Source organism: Puma concolor, chromosome B2 (genome assembly GCF_028749965.1).
Source record: "Puma concolor isolate L17-30 chromosome B2, mPumCon1.1.hap2, whole genome shotgun sequence".
NCBI classification, from domain to species: Eukaryota; Metazoa; Chordata; class Mammalia; order Carnivora; family Felidae; genus Puma; species Puma concolor.
Genome location: NC_141671.1, coordinates 7,316,159 through 7,335,641, shown reverse-complemented (window position 1 = coordinate 7,335,641; position 19,483 = coordinate 7,316,159). Strand labels below are relative to the sequence as shown.

Genomic DNA, 19,483 nt, shown 5'->3' with positions numbered 1-19,483 from the left:
TACTTATTTAGTGCCCTCCAAGTTCTTGGCACAAATACTCCCGATTCTCATGAAGTGTTATTAATCCCATTGCAAAGATGAGACAACTGAGGGTCAGACACCTTCCATAACTAGCCCAAGGCCACAAAGTTAGTGAAGGACTAACCGTTTGGAAAGAGCCGTTTTGGATTTGCATGTTTGTTTCCATCATACAGATTTCAAGGTGAATGAATACAGGCTCCCTCAGCAGCAGGACGAAACCAAGGCTGCTGTGTGAATAATGGAAATGCCCTCCCGCATGAAGAAAGCTTCGTCTTTGGCTTCATGTGCTCAGTATAATTTTCATGAGGTCTTCCTGGCTACCCTATTGTATGTTATCCACCTCTCCAGACATTCTTCCTATTCCCTCTTTTATTATTTAACTATTGTCTTGTTTCCTTACTATATTGGAGGCTCCATGAAGGCAGAGGTTTTTGTCTGAATCATTCACTGCCTTATCCCCAGTGCTTAGAATAGTGCCTGACATATAGTAAGTGCTCAATAAATACTTGTTAAAAGATTAAATATCAAGTTATTCTAAGAGTCCCAGAAAATATTTTCTCTGGCTGCTTATACTTTACGGCTAATAATGATTTTTATTCTTGTATTTCTTTTCCGTAGGCAGTAGCCTAAGGTCTATCAGATCAGCTTCATGAACAATAACAAAAGTATCAGAGATATTCATTTTGAATAACTCTCCACTCATGGACTCATGATACAGTTTTTAAATTATTATTATTGGGGTGCCTGGATGGTTACTCGGTTGGGCATCCGACTCTTGAGTTTGGCTCAGGTCTTGATCTCGTGGTTCATGAGTTTGAGCCTGCTTGGGATTCTCTCTCTCCTTGTCTCTCTTTCTGCCCTTCCCCTGCTCGTGTGCACACGCTCTCTCTCTCTCAAAATAAGCTAATAAACATGAAAAATTAAATTATTATTATGACTATTATTTGTGGTATTGAAAAGGTTATTTCCCATTTAGTTCCTGAGAGAATAAATTAAAACATTTATAAAGTCACTGCATTGGCTTATGCCTATTTTAGCGGAGATGAGGGGAAAGATACAGATGTGTGTGTCTATCTCTGTGTATATTTATATCCATGTGTGGCTATGGACATAGATGTAGATTCGGTATCGATTGTAGATAGAGGTTAGATACAGATATGGAGTAGATATATAAATATAGATATGGATACGGATACAAACGTTTGTATCTCAGCTGGCAAACTGTACATTTCTGTTTTGTCATCAGACATACCCAAGGACCTGGTCTCTCCACTCTGCAATCCCATCTCTGAACCCAAATGTTTTCACTTCGTCCTTTCCTTTGCCTTTGATGGACGCCACCATGCTGACCATTCCCACATGGCCTGCCCCTATATTCTGTTCTATTCCACAACTGTGGTGAACATTCTCTCATTCTGATATGGGAAATCACAATTTAGGGTCTTTTCCCTCCCAAAGATCTGTATTTTCTGGTATTTTCTTCACGGGACCACACTCTATATAGCTTTCTGAGTCCATTTACTGTGGAGAAACGTAGGGAGTACATTTTCCCGAAATGGGAACGTAAGTAGTAGAGGTCTCTGATGACCCTCTGTTGGTGGCATAATTAAGTAGAATTGTGGGTTTATGTTTATGTGTAGAACACCGATGCAGAAGGATGGGATGTGTGCAGAAATATGTAAATAAGTAACTGTTTAATTTCGTTTTGAGGGTCCAGAAACTTATTTGAAGTTAACCACAAATGAGAGCATTTCTTCATAATCTACAAAAGCCTATTTAAAATCCTAATTACCAACACTTTGTAAGAGATGCCAAATGGTGATTATTTGGGGAGCCCTAGGGAGGAACCAAACCTCAAAAAGGGGTACATCCTTCCCTAAGTTAAAAACGTATGCACATGGGCATATTTGCTTTTAATTGTAAAAACATATCTTCTTCTTATTCATAAAATATGAAGCATTCTGATGGGTCCCCCCCTTTTTTTTGACACCGAGAATAAAAAAACAAGAAAGTCACAGATATACACCAACCTTCACTCTGCTGCTAATTAATGCTATCAAAAGACCTAGCCGGATTATTCTGCAGGCTTTTTATCTCTGCATGATGAATAGCTTCAAATAGCCTCCTATCTCCCATTACCAGTTGGATGTCACCTAAAAACTGAGTAATCACAGCAACTGTTCCCAGTAAAAATAATGCAGCCTTTTCCTCCAGAGTATGTAGTAAAAGATGATAAGTATCCACCTAATTATCAAATGACCAGTGCTTTTTTTTTCCATTTTAATTTTAGAAAGAAGCATTCTCTGCATTCCTCAGCCATGTATGTTAGCATGGTCTGAAATGTTTCAGGGAGAGTGGATTTTCAGATTGTATTGCACTGTACTACAAGAAAAAATGGTAGGGTTTTTGGTAAAATATCATCAGAATCTTTATAGGCTTTGCATTAAAATTCCTTCAAGATAAGCCACAGCGTACATGTCACTGTCGTAGCCTGTGACAGTTCATGTTGAGTATCATCAAAGGACATATTTAACTTTGTGCAGATATATAAATGACTCTTATCTTTTCTAAGTATACATATGAAATTATTTCTTCTGAATGCAATGCCTATGATTTCCAAAGTACTCTATTTATCTCTGTTGCAATTAAAAATCAATTTATCCCATAAATGACACAATTTCAAGTTTTAGTAAATTTATGAAGTCAACCTCATTTTAAGAATTAAAGAATACATTGCATGATTTTGTTTTCCATTATTATAAAAAAATAAGGGAAATATTATAAATACATACCTGCAGGAATATTTCTAAAGGATCTGTGAGCCCAAACAATTTCTGGGAATGAAAATAGAAAAATGTAAACTAATTCCACATCTTCCATAATATTCCACAATAAGAATTAAAGTGAAAATTTTGGACCAACGCTACTAATCAAAGAATGTTTATCTCACTATAATTTGTAGTAGGATTGGGGAAAAAATCATGGGTGTATGATCTCATTCTTACTGAAAATCAAGAGCCATAGTACCCATGGTTTGAAATAATAGGGTTTTTAAGCCATATTTTAATGGCTTGTAATAGCTATTAAATAGTCAGTATTTGCAAAAATATTTTAACCAATCTTTTTTCTCTCTTTCTCACAAGCTAAATTGTTTACTATTTCTGAGAGTAATACCATTGTACTTGTTAGATAATTTACAGTAAACACATATCCTCTTAATCACATCACTGAAACTTAAATAGATTTGTAAAACCATTAAAAAATCAATACTTAGCTTTTAGGTGATGAATTAATTAATGGAGTGCGAATGCTTGAAGTCTGCATTACCCAGCATGCACCATGGCTTTTCATAGCATCGCTGTCAATGGGAACAGTACACAAAGTAACATGATGTAACTAGTTGGGGAAGTGCTGATAAAAATATATCAATCCCTGCTTCCCAGTATTCCAGTAAAAACTGCTTTTTGGTAAGAAATGCAATTCAGTATTTTTCTGTTTCATGTGGTGGTGGAAGAAAGACGTGTTACTGACAAATGAAATTCAGAGAGAAAGTAATCAGGAATTTTCCATCTCATTTTAATTAATCAGACAAAATGTGATGAGGCAAACATGATATAAAATTATGAAGGGCTGTAAAGCTTGGGAAGTGAGAGTTTATTGTTTCCTACATAGGATTTTTTTTAGTCTTTTTCTGAAAAATAGATCATATTTTCCTATTTTCATTTGGGTTCTTTTTCTACTATTCCTCTTCCAGTGCTTCCTTTCACTTCTTTCATTATTATTTTTAAAGTTTATTTATTTTGTTGGGGTGCCTGGGTGGCTCGCTGAGAGTCTGATTTTGGCTCAGGTCATGATCTCCCCCGTTTGTGAGTTTGAGCCCCATGTCAGGCTCTGTGCTGACAGCTCAGAGCCCGGAGCTTTGCTTTGAATTGTGTCCCTCTCTCTGCCCCTCCCCCACTCCACTCTGTTTCTGTCTTTCTTTCTCTCAAAAATAAACATTAAAATTGTTTTTAAAGTTTATTTATTTTGAGAGAGAGCGAACATTGTGTGCGAGCGTGAACAGGGGAGGGGCAGAGAGGGAAAGACAGACAGAATCCCAAGCAGGTTCTACACTGTGAGTGCAGAGTGCTCCATGAAGAGCTCAAACTCATGAACTCTGAGTTCATGACCTGAGCCAAAATCAAGAGTAGGATGCTTAACCAACTGAGTCACCCAGGCACTCCTCCTTCCACTTCCTTTAAAACTTCTTCCTTAAATATACCAACTAGGATTTCTACAGGAAAATCTAATCAGATACCAGTCTCTGCCTTCAAGAACATACACTATCATTGGATAATAGTATAAAGTAGTCCACTATTAACAACAAAGGAGTAACTGAAACAGCGTAGGTACTATATTTTGAGGTGGCAAAACAAATAATTTTGGTGATGGTCTTTAAGAACACCGATTGGCAAACAAAAAATTAAACATGAAGGTGTTTACTTTGGGCTATGATTTCATCCAGACTGGGGTTCTCACTGAGAATACCTGTCAAGCTGAGAAAAATTTCTAAGAATTGGTCTATTTAAAGGAACTGGAGAACTGCTGTGGCAACCAAGACTTTTAGGAAAACGAAAACAATCGCAGAGAAAGAGAATCCGCTTTTACCTTCAGGATGTTTGCCAATTCTGGATACAGGACAAGAGACTTAGGATCTGAAGTCTCAGACAGAGAGCCTCTACTAGGAGACAAAATAACCAGTAGAGATTTTGGCAATCCGGCAGGAACAGAGACCAAAATTATAGTCTTGAGGATCCAAGACTCTAATTAAGCTAAAAGTCAGTAAGAAAAGATAACTAAAAAGTACTGAACTTCTAGTAAATTAAGCTATATAATATGTTGGTCAAATAAGAAATCAAAATGAAATAAAAAAATATTTTAACTATGTGATAATGAAACTAAGACATAAAATTATTGGGATGCTGTTAAAGCTGAGTTTAAGAAGAAAATTGCAGTCTTGCATTCATATATTAGAAAATTTATAAGGCAGGAAATTGATGACCATACTATCTCAAGAAATTAGAAAAACAGAATAATAAATTAATCTCAAATAAAGAAAAAATATATAATAGTAGAAATATATGAAATAGAAACATATTTTTTTTCAAAGGACAAGACAACTGATAGACCTATAGAAAGACTAACCAAACAGAGAAAGTTCAAGAAAGTGTTTATGTACATATGAAAGAAAAAAACAAATTACCACTATTAGGAATGAAAAGGAGGGCAACACTAAAGATTCCACAGATATTTAAAATATAATACAAGAATATTATAGACACCTCATATATACAAAAAATAAGCATTTAGATGAAAGGAACACATTGCTAGAAGAATTTTGTCAGCTCTATAGCAAGAAGAAAGAGAAAGTGCAAATAACCCTATATCTTTTAATGGAATAGAATCTATAATTAAAACCTTCTTCCTCTGTTGCCTTCTGACATGTATACATATACACACATACATATGCAAAAAAACCACCTCCAGTATCAGATAATGTTACCAGTAAAAATTTCCAAACATTTTAATTATGAAATAACAACAACCTTACACATTATCTTCCAGGGAATTAAAAAAATAAGAGACCACTCCCAACTTGGTATATGATCCCAGCACAACCTCCTGTTATTTTAAGCTTAAAGTTTGTTTTGACTGAGATAAGTATAGCCACCTCTACCTTTTGTTGTTGTTGTTGTTAACATCTGCTTGAAAAATATTTTTCATTTTTGAGACAGAAAGAGACAGAGCATGAGCAGGGGAGGGGCAGAGAGAGAGAGGGAGACACAGAATCTGAAGCAGGTTCCAGGCTCCGAGCTGTCAGCACAGAGCCTGACACTGGGCTCAAACTCACAGACTGTGAGATCATGACCTGAGCTGAAGTCAGACACTCAAACGACTGAGCCACCCAGGCACCCCGAAAAATATTTTTCTATCCCTTCAGTCTCATGTGTGTCTTAGAAGCTAAAGTAAGTCTCTTGTAGGCACCATATCATTGGAACTTTTGTTGTTGTTTTGTATTTATCCATTCTACCATTCTATGTCTTTTGATTGGTAAATTTAATCCATTTACATTTAAAGCAATTATTGGTCCTATTTCCTATTTGTAATTGTTTTCTGTTTTGTAGATTCTTGGTTCCTTGTTTCTTATCTGATTGGTTGAGTATGTTTTTTGAAGCTCTCTATTGAATTCTTCAATTCAACCCCTGTATTCTTCAGCTCTCAGATTTCTGTTTTGTCACTGTTGTTGTTTTGTCAATGTTTTCTATTTCTTTGTGGAACTTTTCATTTTGTTCATGCATTGTTTTCCTAATTTTGTTTACTTGTCTGTCTGCATGTTCTTGTAGTTCATTAAACTTCTTAAAGAGAATTATTCTGAATTTTGGGTCAGGTAGTTTATAGATCTCCATTTATTTAGGGTCAGTTATTGGAGATTTATTAATTTCCTTTGGTGTTGTTACGTTCATTTAATTCTTCATGATCCATGTTTCCTTGCACTGATATTTGAGCATTTGATTACATAATCTCTTCTTCCAGACATTACAGGTCTGCTTTAATAGTCTTTCACCAGTCCACTGAACTTGGGGTTCTGGGTGGGTCAGCTAGTGTCCTTGGACATGTGGAACTCGCTTTTGGGGTCTCTATTTGGGCGAGGCCACTGCCTGAGTTATTAGGCCTGAGATCTGTTGGTGGGTGGGAGCAGTTGGTTAGGACTGCTGGCTGGGTTCCTTGCCCAAGTTTGACAGTACGATGGGCCCCATGGTTGCCCAGATTCTCCTTGGTCAAGCTTCCTAGTAGGATGGGATTGAATGCTATACTCAGTAGTTGGGTGGTACTGCAAATTTACTTCCTTGCCCAAGCTGGGCCATAGACCAGGCTTTATGGCTATTATGGCTTGATGGGTGGTGGCCAGAGTCAGGCATACATGTCTACCAAGCTCCCTGGCCAGATAGGGCCATTGACTTGGCTCTGCAGATGGACAGAGCCACTGGCAGGGTTTCCTGCTTAGGTGTATTGTAAGTAGGTGTTTAGAATGAGCTACTCAGCTTCGTGGGTGCTCTTGTTAGGCTTCCTGGTTAGGTGGGGCTGGGGTTGTGTTTATCAGTAGGCAGGGCTACGTATTTTCTTCCGGGCCTAGGTGGAATGGTAGGACAGTCTCCAAAGCCTGTAGGGCTTGTTGACTGGGGATCCAAATCGGGCAGAAATGTGCACTAAGCTCCCTGACCAGACAGGGCACCAGCTTGTTTCTGCAGATGGCCAGAGCCACTGGCTGGGATCTTTACTCAAGCACCTCTGTGAGGAGGACCTCAGTTTGCCAATATCCAAGTGCTAAGAGGAACCCACAATATCTGTCAGGTGAGACCCAAGTGGGCCTCGCAGGAATTATCCCACAACTTTTAGGGAGCTGGATGTCTACCGTGGGCTTTTTCCCACTGGAGAATCCATAGGCCCAGGGGAGCCCTCTTGGTGTGGTGCTGTGCCAGCATGGAGGAGGATTGATGTAGTCAGAATACAGCTGTTCCTTTTCCCCTGCTAATGCAGCCTTTCGCAGTCTCTGTGGTCCAGGTGGGTGATTCTGCCCCGTTCCCGTGTTCTGGGATTTTGACAATGGTGTCTTGTCTACATAGTTATGAGTTGGTCGTCTTGTGAGAGGGACTGAAGTCAGCAATGAATTATGTTGCTACCTTGATGGCATCACTCCCATCAACATAACCTTTATATCAAATGCTGAACAGAATATTATTAGAAAGGAAATTTTCTGGCCCATCTCTTTCATGGAAATAGATGCAGAAATCTTAAAGTAATACTCAGAGTGTGGAAAAAGCATTTACTAAAATTTATCATATATTATGATAAAAATTATTAGCAAGCATGTAATCCATATGTAATGATGGCATATGTAGAAATGACAAAACAATAAATTATTGTTAATTGCCAATGTATAAATTATTAGAAATAATGTGTGAAGTCAAAATGTTGTTAGGCCTGCTGTAAAAATAAAAAAAATATATATTACTTAGCTGTACTAAACCATAGAGAATAAATTTTAAAAAAGAATTACATTAAAAATTATATCAAGAACATTAAGTGCCTAGAAATTAATATAACAAAAGTTGCACAATAATTCTACTCTAAAAATTACAGTTAAGATAAATTATGAATATCTAGAAAAATAAAGGGAACTAATATTTTTGTGGATTAGAAGACTCAATATTTTTCAGATGTTAATTCTCTATGAACTTATGTATAGCTTTTAACCAAACTCAATCTAACTTTCTTATAAATGAACCAATAATAAAATATGTCCTATATTTGCGTGTTTTCTTTTACTTACCACAGGTCTGTAATATTTATCCATGTTGGTGTATATCTCCGTAGATTTATTTGTTTTACTGAGTAGTATTCCACTGAATGGATATACTCTAGTGTTTCCATTGATTCATGTATCAATAAAGTTTATTCATGTATTGATAAACTTTAGGGTTATTGTCAATTTGGGGCTATACGAATAAAGGTGCCATGAACATTCATGTGTAAGTCTTTTTACAAGTATGTGTTTCCATTTCTTTCACAGAAGTATCTAGAGGTAGAATGGCTAGAGCATATGGAAGGTGTGTATTTAAAGTCTAAATAAGCTGACAAAATCTTTTCTAAGTGGTTGTACCTCTCCTGTCCATATCAGCAGCATAGGAGAGTTCCAGGTCCTGTATCCTTGTCAGCACTTGTTACTGTCAGTCTTTATTTTTAGCCTTTCTGATAGCTATGTAATGGTATCTCCTTCCAGGTTTGATTTGCTTTTACCTAGTGACTAATGATTTGGACACTTTTTTAACACGCTCATGTTTTCATCTGTGTATCTTTTTTGTTAGAGTGCCTGTTCAAATCTTTTCCCCACTCTTTTAATGGATTGTTGTTGTTTTAAATTATGAGTTGTAAGCATCCTTTACATATTTTGGGCATGAATTCTTTATCAGATATATGATTTATAAATACTTTCTCTCCGTGTGGTTTATTTCAACAAACTCTCTCTCTCTCTCTTTCTCTCTCTCTCTCTCTCTCTTTCTCTCTCTCTCTCTTTGTTAAGTTTATTTATTTTGAGAGAGGGTATGCAGGGCAGGGGCAGAAAGAGGGAGAGAGAGAACCCCAAAGCAGCTTTGCACTGTCAGTGTGGAGCCGAACACGTGGCTCAGCCTCACAAACCGTGAGATCATGACCTGAGCCAAAAATCAAGAGTCAGATGCTTAATTTGACTGAGCCACCCAGGTGCCCCCAAACTCTCACTCTCTTAACAGCATCTTTTCATAAGAAATTTTGAGGAAGAAATTTTGAAGGATATCGAACTCATATTTTTTCCTTTATAGAGTGTACTTTTAGTGTAACGGTGAAATGTTTGCCTAAGTGAAGATTACAAAGATTTTTCTCCTGTGTTTTCTTAAGATGTATTATAGTTTCACATTTTACACTTAGGTCTATGATCCATACCAATTAAATTTTGAATATGGTGCCAGGATTAAACTGAAATAATTTCTCCTTTCTCCCTTCCTCCCTCCCTTTTTTCTTCCTCCCTTTTTCCTTCATCTTTATTTCTTCTTTTATTTCTCTCTTTCTTTTGTTCTCTTTCTTCTTCTTTCTCTCTCTCTTTTTCTCTCCCTTCCTCTCTTTCTTTCTTTTTCAAAAAGATATCCACTTACCCAGTGTTATATGTTGAAATGATTGTCCTTTCTCCACTGCATTATCTTTCTACTTTTTTTCAAAAAATTAATGGTCTCTAGTGTTTCTCTACTGCAATTTTTTAAAAAATCAAGTTTTTATGTATGGGCCTATTTCTGGACACTGTTCTCATCTATCGACTGACTTGTGTCTGTGGACCTAAATACTATATTTTACTGATACTAGATTTAAAACCAAATCTTATAACTAGGTAGTATTAATCATCTTTTTTTTTTTTCAAAGTTGTTTCATTTATGTAAGGTCCTTTGCATTTCCATAGAATTTTAGTTACCTGGTCAATTTCCATAAAGCTTCTGGAGTTTTGATTGGGATTTTATTAAATCTATAAATCAGTATGGAGAGAATTGCTATCTTAGTGGTATTGAGTCTTCCACACCATTAAGAGAATATATCTCACAACTTAATTAGGTCTTACATGATATCTCTCAAGAACATCTTTTAGTGGGCAGCAAACAAGTCTTGATCATTTGTCAGATTCATTCCCAAATGTCTTATTTGGGAGAATTTATTCAAATTTCAAACATTCAAATATTCAAAAAAAATCTCTACTTGTAATTGTTCAATTCTGGTATGTATAAGTATAACTGATTTCTGGTCCTTGCTCTTTTTCTCTGGTTTTCTGCATTGTTTCAGAGAGGAGGGTAAGTCTGGTTGTTCCTACTGCATCCTGAATGGGAGAGAAAGTCTCTTCTACTGGTTTGGTAGTTGTAGAGTCTATTTCCACTATTTTAATGGTTAGTCTAGAAACTTTCAGATGCTAAAATTACTAAGTATTTACCATCCTGCTGAAGAATAATAAAGTTAGGGTAATTTAACTCCAACTTATTTATATGCTGATTATTATAAGTATTCAATTTAATCTTGTTTTTATTACCCCCATGAAGTAGTTGTTATCCTTGCTTTTTGCAATGTTTGTTTATATATACCCAAATGTTTAGTGTTTTCTTTCTTCACCATTTATTCTGGCATAAAGTTTTCTTCTTCTTAAAGTGGTCTTTAGAAGGAACATTTGTGGGGGATATTTTTTGTTATAAATTCTCTAAATGCCCATAACCTTTACAAGATAATCTAGTTGAATGTATAATTCCAGGTTGTAAGTAATTTCCTCATGATACCTTTAAGATGTTATCTCATTGGCTTCTGGCTTTTGCTGCTAATATTTTAGTCATTTCTGACCTCTCTGGTGTCCAATTTCTTTCCCACTGTGTTATGTTCAAGTACCAATTTCACTGTACCTATTTTGTTTAGGTTTTCTGAATCTAGGTATCCCAGATTATCCTTTTTTATTTTTTTGAGTTTCTTTATTTATTTTGAGAGAGGGAGAGAGAACACACGAGTGAGGGAGAGGCAGAGATAGAGGAGGGAGAGAGAATTCCAAACAGGCTCTACACTCTCAGCGTGGAGCCCAACATCCTGAACTGTGAGATCATGACCTGAGACAAAATCAAGAGTCTGATGCTTAACCAACCGAGCCACCTATGTGCCTCACAGATTTTCCTTTTTTAAAAATAGGTAATGGTGAGGAAGTCATCCTGCAGAAGTCCACATTTTATGTGGAATTGGAGGATGGGCTGTGGTGGAAAAAGATGAGGGGGAACGGCTTTCCCTGCTCAGACATCTACTTTGATTGGGTGCCATGTTTTTTTTCCCTCCAAATTACATCTGTCTGCCATTACAACTGAGGATCTGACAGCTCTCAAAGAGAAAGCACTATGTCCTGAGTGTGTTTATCTCTCTTGATTTGTGCTTTCCTATTCTTTCTGGCATGGAGATTTCCTTTGCTTTCCTGCCAGTCAAGTAAAGCATTTAGAGAAATTTTACACAAGATAGTTTGGGATTAATTTAAGTGTTTGCTGTTGTTGTTGCTGTTGTTAGGACAAAGTCTCTGGAAATCTCGTCTAAAGTATTATCAGAACAGGTAGTGTGGGAAGGTCTTGTGTATTCTTTGTGGGCACATGTTTGTTTATCCGCCTGGACCATGAAATCTATTCAGTTTGAACCTGCATTTGAGTTAGTTCTGATAACTAACCTATTACCTGGTAGAAAATACCTGCCAGTAAATACTTACATTGAAAAAAAAAAATTTTTAATGTCTATTTTTGACAGAGAGACAGACATGAGTGGGGCAGGGGCAGAGAGAGAGGGAGACACAGAATCCGAAGCAGGCTCCAGACTCTGAGCCATCAGCACAGAGCCCGACGCGGGGCTCGAACTCACAGACTGCGAGATCGTGACCTGAGCCGAAGTTTGACGCTCAACCGACTGAGCCACCCAGACGCCCCAGATATTTACATTTTTAAAGGACTGTGGCAAGGGAATGAAGGTTGGTATGACTTTTGAGAAGGAGTGAGTGGGCAACACTTTAAAATTCAGAAGAAATGTAATGTGTGCTCAGGAATGAGGAGAAGTCACTGGACATGGACGTTAGAAAGTAATTTTTAAAAAGGAAGTTTTAAAGAAAGAGGTGAGCAGAGGAGCAAGAGGTAATGGGGAAGTAATGTCTCTGAGCAGTGATGGGAAAGGATGGAAAGGGTGCGCTTGATGGGGAGGGAGGACTGAGCAAATCACAGCTCTAATAGGAAAGATCTCTCATCAGAGCTTGGAGTGGGAGGATCTAATGAAGGTTGAAAAATTCGAAGAGGAGAGAGTCATGGATGAGGCAAGTCCATTAAGAAGGTAGGAAAAATACAGAATCCAGAGGAGAGTTAGTGCAATTGGCTTTAAAACTTTTTTTTTTCAACGTTTATTTATTTTTGGTACAGAGAGAGACAGAGCATGAACGGGGGAGGGGCAGAGAGAGAGGGAGACACAGAATCGGAAACAGGCTCCAGGCTCCGAGCCATCAGCCCAGAGCCCGACGCGGGGCTCGAACTCACGGACCGCGAGATCGTGACCTGGCTGAAGTCGGACGCTTAACCGACTGCGCCACCCAGGCGCCCCTATTGGCTTTAAATCAGAACAGAGAAAGAAAGAATGAGTGGAAATATAATTCAGTCAATAGTAAGAAGCAAGAAAGATTGAGGCATATGTTACCCAATGAAAACTATTTTCTCATTTATTTATAATGTATTTCCCACCTACCTGAGAAGAACTAGAAGCAGCTGGAATTGTAAAAAGAACTAGCAACTGCCCACAAATTTATAGGCATCCGTAGCGAACATTGAATTCTTTATGAGAAGATAGCAAAGAGAAGAGATTGGGGGAATCCACTCATATGATTCGAAAGGAATCATCTTCTAGACTCTCACGCATTGTCACTTAGCACTTTGATTGGAACGGTGCAGAACACCCACTTTTTATTACGTCACAGCTCTTACACCTACTGGACTACTGTAGGGTTGTTGGGAGCTATACTTTGGGAAAAGTCGTGAGTCTCTCCTGAGGCCAGTGTGGAAACATCCCCGTCCTTCCAGTTAGATGAAGACAAGAGTTGGAAATGAGTCTGGACTCATGTTCCCTTCATTTTCAGCTTTGGAAACCTGGAGATCCAAGGGTGAGTTTCAGTCTATATGGCAACTTCAATACACGTACTACATCTGCTATCAAGGTGCTAAATCACGTCATGCAAAATGTAAGATGAATTTCTATATGGAGCAGACCTAGAGAACATTATTATAATTAAAATTTGCTTCAGGCTTCACTAGCATTTCAGGTACAATTATGTTAGAAAACTTTTTTTTTTCCCCAACAACACTTAAAATGTTGTATAATAGCCAAGCGAGATGATGTCCAAGGCGGGCAAGCTTTCTTTGAATCAGTGTCAGGAAACTATATATTTTTTTGGAAATCTTCTACTCTTAGATCTGCACAGTTGATTGCTTTAGATAGAAAAGAAATCCACAGCCCTGAATATCCACTTAGCTGAGTCACTGAAAGGCAGTGGCCCAATACAAATATTCTAATAAAAGATGAAATTAAGGAGGACCCAATAAGAAGCAAAGATCACATGGAAAATGTGCTTTCCAAAATGAAACGCTTAGTCCAGGAAAGCCTCCGGTGTCAAGCCTTGAACCTGAGAAGCACTTGGCTCTAAGATCTCGACCTCCTGCATGAGCGCGTCCGTTACTCTCTGTGTGGCTTCATGTGATATGTACTTCTCAAGCTTGGAGAAAGAAAATGAATTCCAACCTGGACTGCAGGGCTGTCTGAGGACAACATTTTATGCATCTGTGCTCCTTCTCCCCCCAGGCTGCTATAATCTAACTTCCTCTTTCCTGCCCTATGTCCCAAGATCATGCTGCCTTGTGTGGGTCATGCAGTGTGTCCCATGAGATACACTTCCCCTTACCACCCTGTCAGTCACAATGCAACTCATATTCCTCGTCTGCTCAAAGGATCACCAACTAGTAACCAGTGAGTCCTGTTATTCATTGACAGTATAGCTAATTCCTCTTAATTAATGTATTATTATAGGAGAAAGGAGTGGCTAAACTGGAAATCATATCAAGAGGTGGGATTAACCAGTGGGAAAGAAAGCCCTGGCTCAAACTGATCCATTCTTGTCCCAGACTTCTAGGTGAAGAGGAAGAATCTCTAATGTTTAAGGATATTGAGCGGGTAACTTTATGCCAAACCCTGTTTGTTGCTTTCACATGCATTGTCTCTTTGAGCCCTTCCAAGAGCAAGTGGAGAAACAAGCCAGGGGGTGTCAGCATCTTTCCCAGGCGGGATTCAAACCCACGTGTACGAGAGACTTAAGTCATGTTAATTCCTCGATCATGATACTCCAGGTGTGGTTTCTAATCATACTTACAGTAACATCCAAAGTCTCTGACATGTTCTTCAACGTCTTACCCATCAGGCTTCTGTCCGCATCTCCACCTTGATGTCTATAGTTGCCCTCCCTGTCTGCAGTCATGTCACCTCCTTGTCTTGTTCTTCTAACGCAACAAGTTTGCTTACACGCAGGATCCTTGCACACCCTGGTCCTGCTGCCCGGAAGCTCTTCCCTTAGGTATCTGCCTACTCTACTCCAGTCCCTACCCAAAAGTTGCCTCCTCAGAGAAGCCTTCCCTGATTCCCTGCATAAAAGAATACACACGATGCCAGATCACTCTGTATTCCTTCACCCTACTTTATTTTACTTCAAGGCCTTTTTTCATTGCATGTGACTGATATTCCATTATATCCTGTTCTATCATATTTTTTCTTGTGTTTCTCACTAAAATATAAGTCAGCTCCATAGGTGGGGACATTTTATAACATCAGCGCTCAGAACAACATCTGGCGATTAGGGAGGTGCTTAATAAATGTTGAATAGGTGAATAAATGATGATTTGGTTTTTATCCACAGCCCAGTGCACCATTTCGATGCCGCAGTAATGTTGCTTTTATTGTCGTTGCTAATGTTAAACACCTTACAAACTGTATGACATTTAATTTTTGCACACTCACATAAAAGCACGTGAGAATTTTTATTATTGCCTCAGTTTTACAGATAAGGATATGTTATCCTCAGAAAAACTAAATAATAGGTCACAAAACGAGTAAGCAGGACAGTTGGGATTTCAAGCCAGGTGTGCCTGACTCTCAAAACCACACTCACAACTGTATGGACAGACATGCCCACATTGTCTTGTCATTGATTTTGCTGTACTTAGAGAATCACTGATTTAGCCCTGCCCTTTCTTATACAGATGAGAAGATCTGAGACCAAGAGTAGTTTTGAGCACACAAAACACAGCAAGATCTAGAACTCCTACTTCTTCACACTTTCCTGCACATACCAGAGCAGCCCGTGATCGATAGAATTTCATGAGGAACGTAAGCCACCGACCAAGGAGGACACATGTTTAGGTACTTCCTGACATCGCGAATCAAAATAATATATTCAGTGGCAACTTCAGAAGGGAAGTATGTGAAATTCACTTTGGGAAGTGTGAACAATATTTGGATGAAATAAGAATCCTCTGGGTGTCAAATTGAAATTTGCCCAGAGTATGGGTGAGACTTTAGCACACAGGTTTGACTTTTGATTCATAACAGACTTCTGATCTAGTTCGTAACCATTTTTAAGATATTTAAGGGAGCGTAAGCTGGATAAGTCAGAAGCTCACTCCAGCACGCATTTCTTCATAAACAATATACACACTTGAAGATAATTAGCCCCAGCTGTTGGGGCATATTTCAATATCTTTGACTCACAGAGGCTGAAAATAGTATTGATGTTTTATTGCATTGAAGGATAAAATCATCAAAAAACAGATTATAACTACAGAACTCATAAAAAATGGAATATGGAAGAATGGATGGAGATCCAGACAGAGGTCAGTACTCACACATTTTTTTTTTTAAATTGCAGTATAGTTGACACCCTTGTTATATTAGTTTCAGGAGTACAACGTGGTGACGTGATGAAATCTGTGCATCATGCTGTGCTTACCCCCGGTGTAGCTGCCATCAGTCACCATGAGCACTATCACAACACCATTGATTATGTTCCCTGGTCTGCATGCATTTTAACTCCTCAAGTTTGTTGTTTTAAAATATAAGAATACTTCCATTCAGAAGGCTCCCATTGAACATTTTTACTGATTACCTACCAGCGTGGCAGAAGCCGAACTTAATATTTATCTCTGTTCCCTCCTCCAAACAATACTAAAATGATACAGAAGAGAAAGACAAAGGAAGCACACATTTTCAAGGAAAAAGAGGAACGGGGATGAGACAACATCAGAAAAGAACATATTTTAGAAACTTGGGAAATATAGGCGTGTAGTCACTCGTTTATGGAACGGAGGGTGTAGTGAAGCCTGTAGAAGAGGAGGAGGGCAGGGCAGGGCCAAACAAGAAGGAACATGTTGACCCTATGTGAGAATCCAGGACATGCCCCGGAACCAGAGGTACCTCTCACTGCTGAAGGTGGGAATCAGATGGGGCCGCAGCCAGGAGGAAAGATGAAGGTTTAAGGAGAGGCATTTGGACTCCAAGATCATCTGCCCAGACTTAGGGGGCTAGTGACAGGCTTCCTCTACTCCAGCAGAAGACTAGAAGTGGCCATATGGACAGATTGGTCCGGGTAGACTCTGGGTTTGGGTACAACAGACCCAGGCAAAGGCAGAAGTGAGGTTGTGACTCATCTTTTTTTTTTTTTTTTTTTAAGTGTTATTTATTTTTGAAAGAGAGCGAGAGGGAGAGAGACAGAATCCCAAGCAGGCTCCACGCTGTGAGCACAGAGCCGGACTTGGGGTTCCAACCCACAAACCATGAGATCATGACCTGAACCGATATCAAGAGTTGGATGCTTAACCGACTGAGCTGCCCAGGTGCCCCCATGAGTCATCTTTCTGAATGAGGACTAGAGCAGTACCTACAAACTGAACTCTAGCCCTGTTCCTGGGCTCATTGCCTCCACTAAGCCCCCTCAGCCCAAGTAGGTCACACCACTTCCAAATCCCATAGCTTCACCTTCTCCCTTTCAGGTGGGAGATCTCCTTTCTGGAAAACCAACCAGTTCAAGAGAGGAGACCACCAGACAATGCCATTTAGGCATCCTCCAATGATATGTCCTACTCATCAGGGTCACCCAGCACTGGAGACCTTCACAGAACAAGCCGCATTCCTACTTAAGTGTCACGTGAGTGCCTCATTTTTTTTTTGCTTAATTTTTGTAAACGTTTATTTATTTTTGAGATACAGAGACAGAGCACCAGCAGGGGAGGGGCAGAGAGAGACACACAGAATCCAAAGCAGGCTCCAGGCTCCGAGCTGTCAGCACAGAGCCTGATGCAGGTCTTGAACCCAGGAACTGTGAGATCATGACCTGAGTCAAAGTCACATGCTTAACCGACTGAGCCACCCAGGCGCCCCTTGAGTGCCTCATTCTTAAACAAGAATGGACAGACATCACCACAAGATACATAAGGGAAAGACGTTCACATGAAACCAAGAGACGGAAAGAAAAAGAAAAAGAGATATGCTTGCAATCAACACAGTACAGAAAAGAAAATTTCAGAAGAATGATTATTAGTATCTCTAGAGAAGAAAGAGAATATATCACACCCCTGGGGGGAAGAAAAGAACCAAACATTATATAAAAAAAGAGTCAGAATTGGCGAGAACTCATGTAAACTAAAAAGTACAGTAAAAAAAAAAATCCATAGAAGGTTAGCAAGATAAAGTTAGGGAGAGTGTAACACAGAGGGGCTGTTTCCTATGTGCTCCTCCCTATAGAGAAAGGCCTGGAAACCTGGGGCCTACTTTCCAACAATCCCTGCAGTCCAGGATTGCAGGAGACACCTGCATGTGGCCTGGGCGGGGGAGGTGCATGTTGCTCTGGTGGCCAGCAAATGCTTGGGTCTGGGACAGTGACATTGTACAGAGGCCTCTGGACATCTTGCTGGGAATCACCTACTTCAGTGTTGGGGGTGGGGAGCTGCAGTGCTCAGGCTCTCTGAGTCCCTGAATCTCAGGAGGGCTCTCACTTGTCCTCATTCCACTGGCCCTTCCAGTGATTTTTAAGCTCTTTGTTCCTGGATGAAATTGCTCTCTGATTATGATACCTTGAATAGTTTTTGTGTCCTAAAGAAATTCTCCCGTAGTAGGTAAATAGGAATGAGGACTTTCATTGGGGCCTGTGTGTGTGTGTGTGTGTGTGTGTGTGCGTGTAACAGAGAGAGAGCGTGAGAGAGAGAGGGAAATTGGAGGTAATCCAAGCATTTGCCAGTAGAGGAATTAAGAAGCAAAAGGTGGTTATAGTTAGTGGTGCACAATAACGCATATCAGTTGCAAACCCCAACAGTACAATATAAAACAACTTGGACAGATCCTGAAGACATGTTTAGTGGGAACAACGTGGAATGAGATTCATGGACTGCATAAGTGTAATGGGGAACACCAACACAGGCAAAACCCCCTATGGCCTTCCCTCTGGAATGTGCATGTATGAGGGGAGAGGATGAGAGCGAGGATCAAGGCGGACGAAGAGGCCAGGATTAGGTTGCCCTTGGACAGACTGATAGCTGTGATGCTATTGACGAAGGGGCAGGACTATCTCAACTCTCCTCGCCTGCAGTTCCTCTCTGTCTCTGTCTCTCTCTTACAGGCATGCACACGCACACACACACACACACACACACACACACACACACACAACTAAAACTGGGCAGCCAATCTGGACCTATTGTCTACTGATGGTTAAGTCCAGGAGTGATCTGTCACCATGGTGGTAAGCATGGCAATGACAAGTAAGGGAAAAGGTGACACAAAACATTTTGGTCTGTAAGCTCACAGAAGACAGGGATAGAGTCTAGCTCACCCCCGCGTTCCCAGTGCCTGCAGATGCTCAGTACATTTTTGTAAAACTGAACTGAATTACAATCAGCCTATATCCTACAACCAAGTTCAGGTTCTAAGGACAAAGTTCCTAAACTGAAGCAAATCATGAAAATTCTCAGATCTCTCTTTTCAGTGTTCCTGCATCAATAGGATATAGTAAGGGGCGCCTGGGTGGCTCAGTTGGTTAAGCGTCTGACTCTTGGTTTCAGTTCAGGTCATGATCTCAAAGTTCATGAGACAAGCCCTGTATCAGGCTCTGTGCTGATATGTCAGCACAGGGCCTGCTTGGGAGTCTCTCTCTCCCTCTCCTTCTGCACCCCCTCCACTCTCGCTCTCTCTCTCTCAAAATAAATAAGTAAACTTTAAAAAAAAAAATAGTGTAGGGGCGCCTGGGTGGCGCAGTCAGTTAAGCGTCCGA

General features: G+C 39.5%; 1 protein-coding gene across 21 annotated transcripts in view; it reads left to right on the top strand.

Annotated features, from left to right (window-relative positions):
• Nucleotides 1–19,483, top strand: part of LOC147580697 (uncharacterized) — a 403,830-nt gene that overhangs the window by 184,069 nt on the left and 200,278 nt on the right. For 15 of the 21 annotated variants that reach the window (XR_015251004.1, XR_015251003.1, XR_015251002.1 and 12 more), the window contains 4 exons: nt 11,896–12,112; nt 13,100–13,282; nt 15,426–15,585; nt 17,211–17,365. Coding sequence is in view for 4 of the 21 variants with exons in the window: in XM_086706133.1 (XP_086562259.1) it covers nt 16,019–16,055; nt 17,211–17,365 (192 nt within the window). In the remaining 17 variants the exon portion in view is untranslated. The other 6 variants (XM_086706133.1, XM_086706131.1, XM_086706134.1 and 3 more) reach the window with 3 other exon arrangements.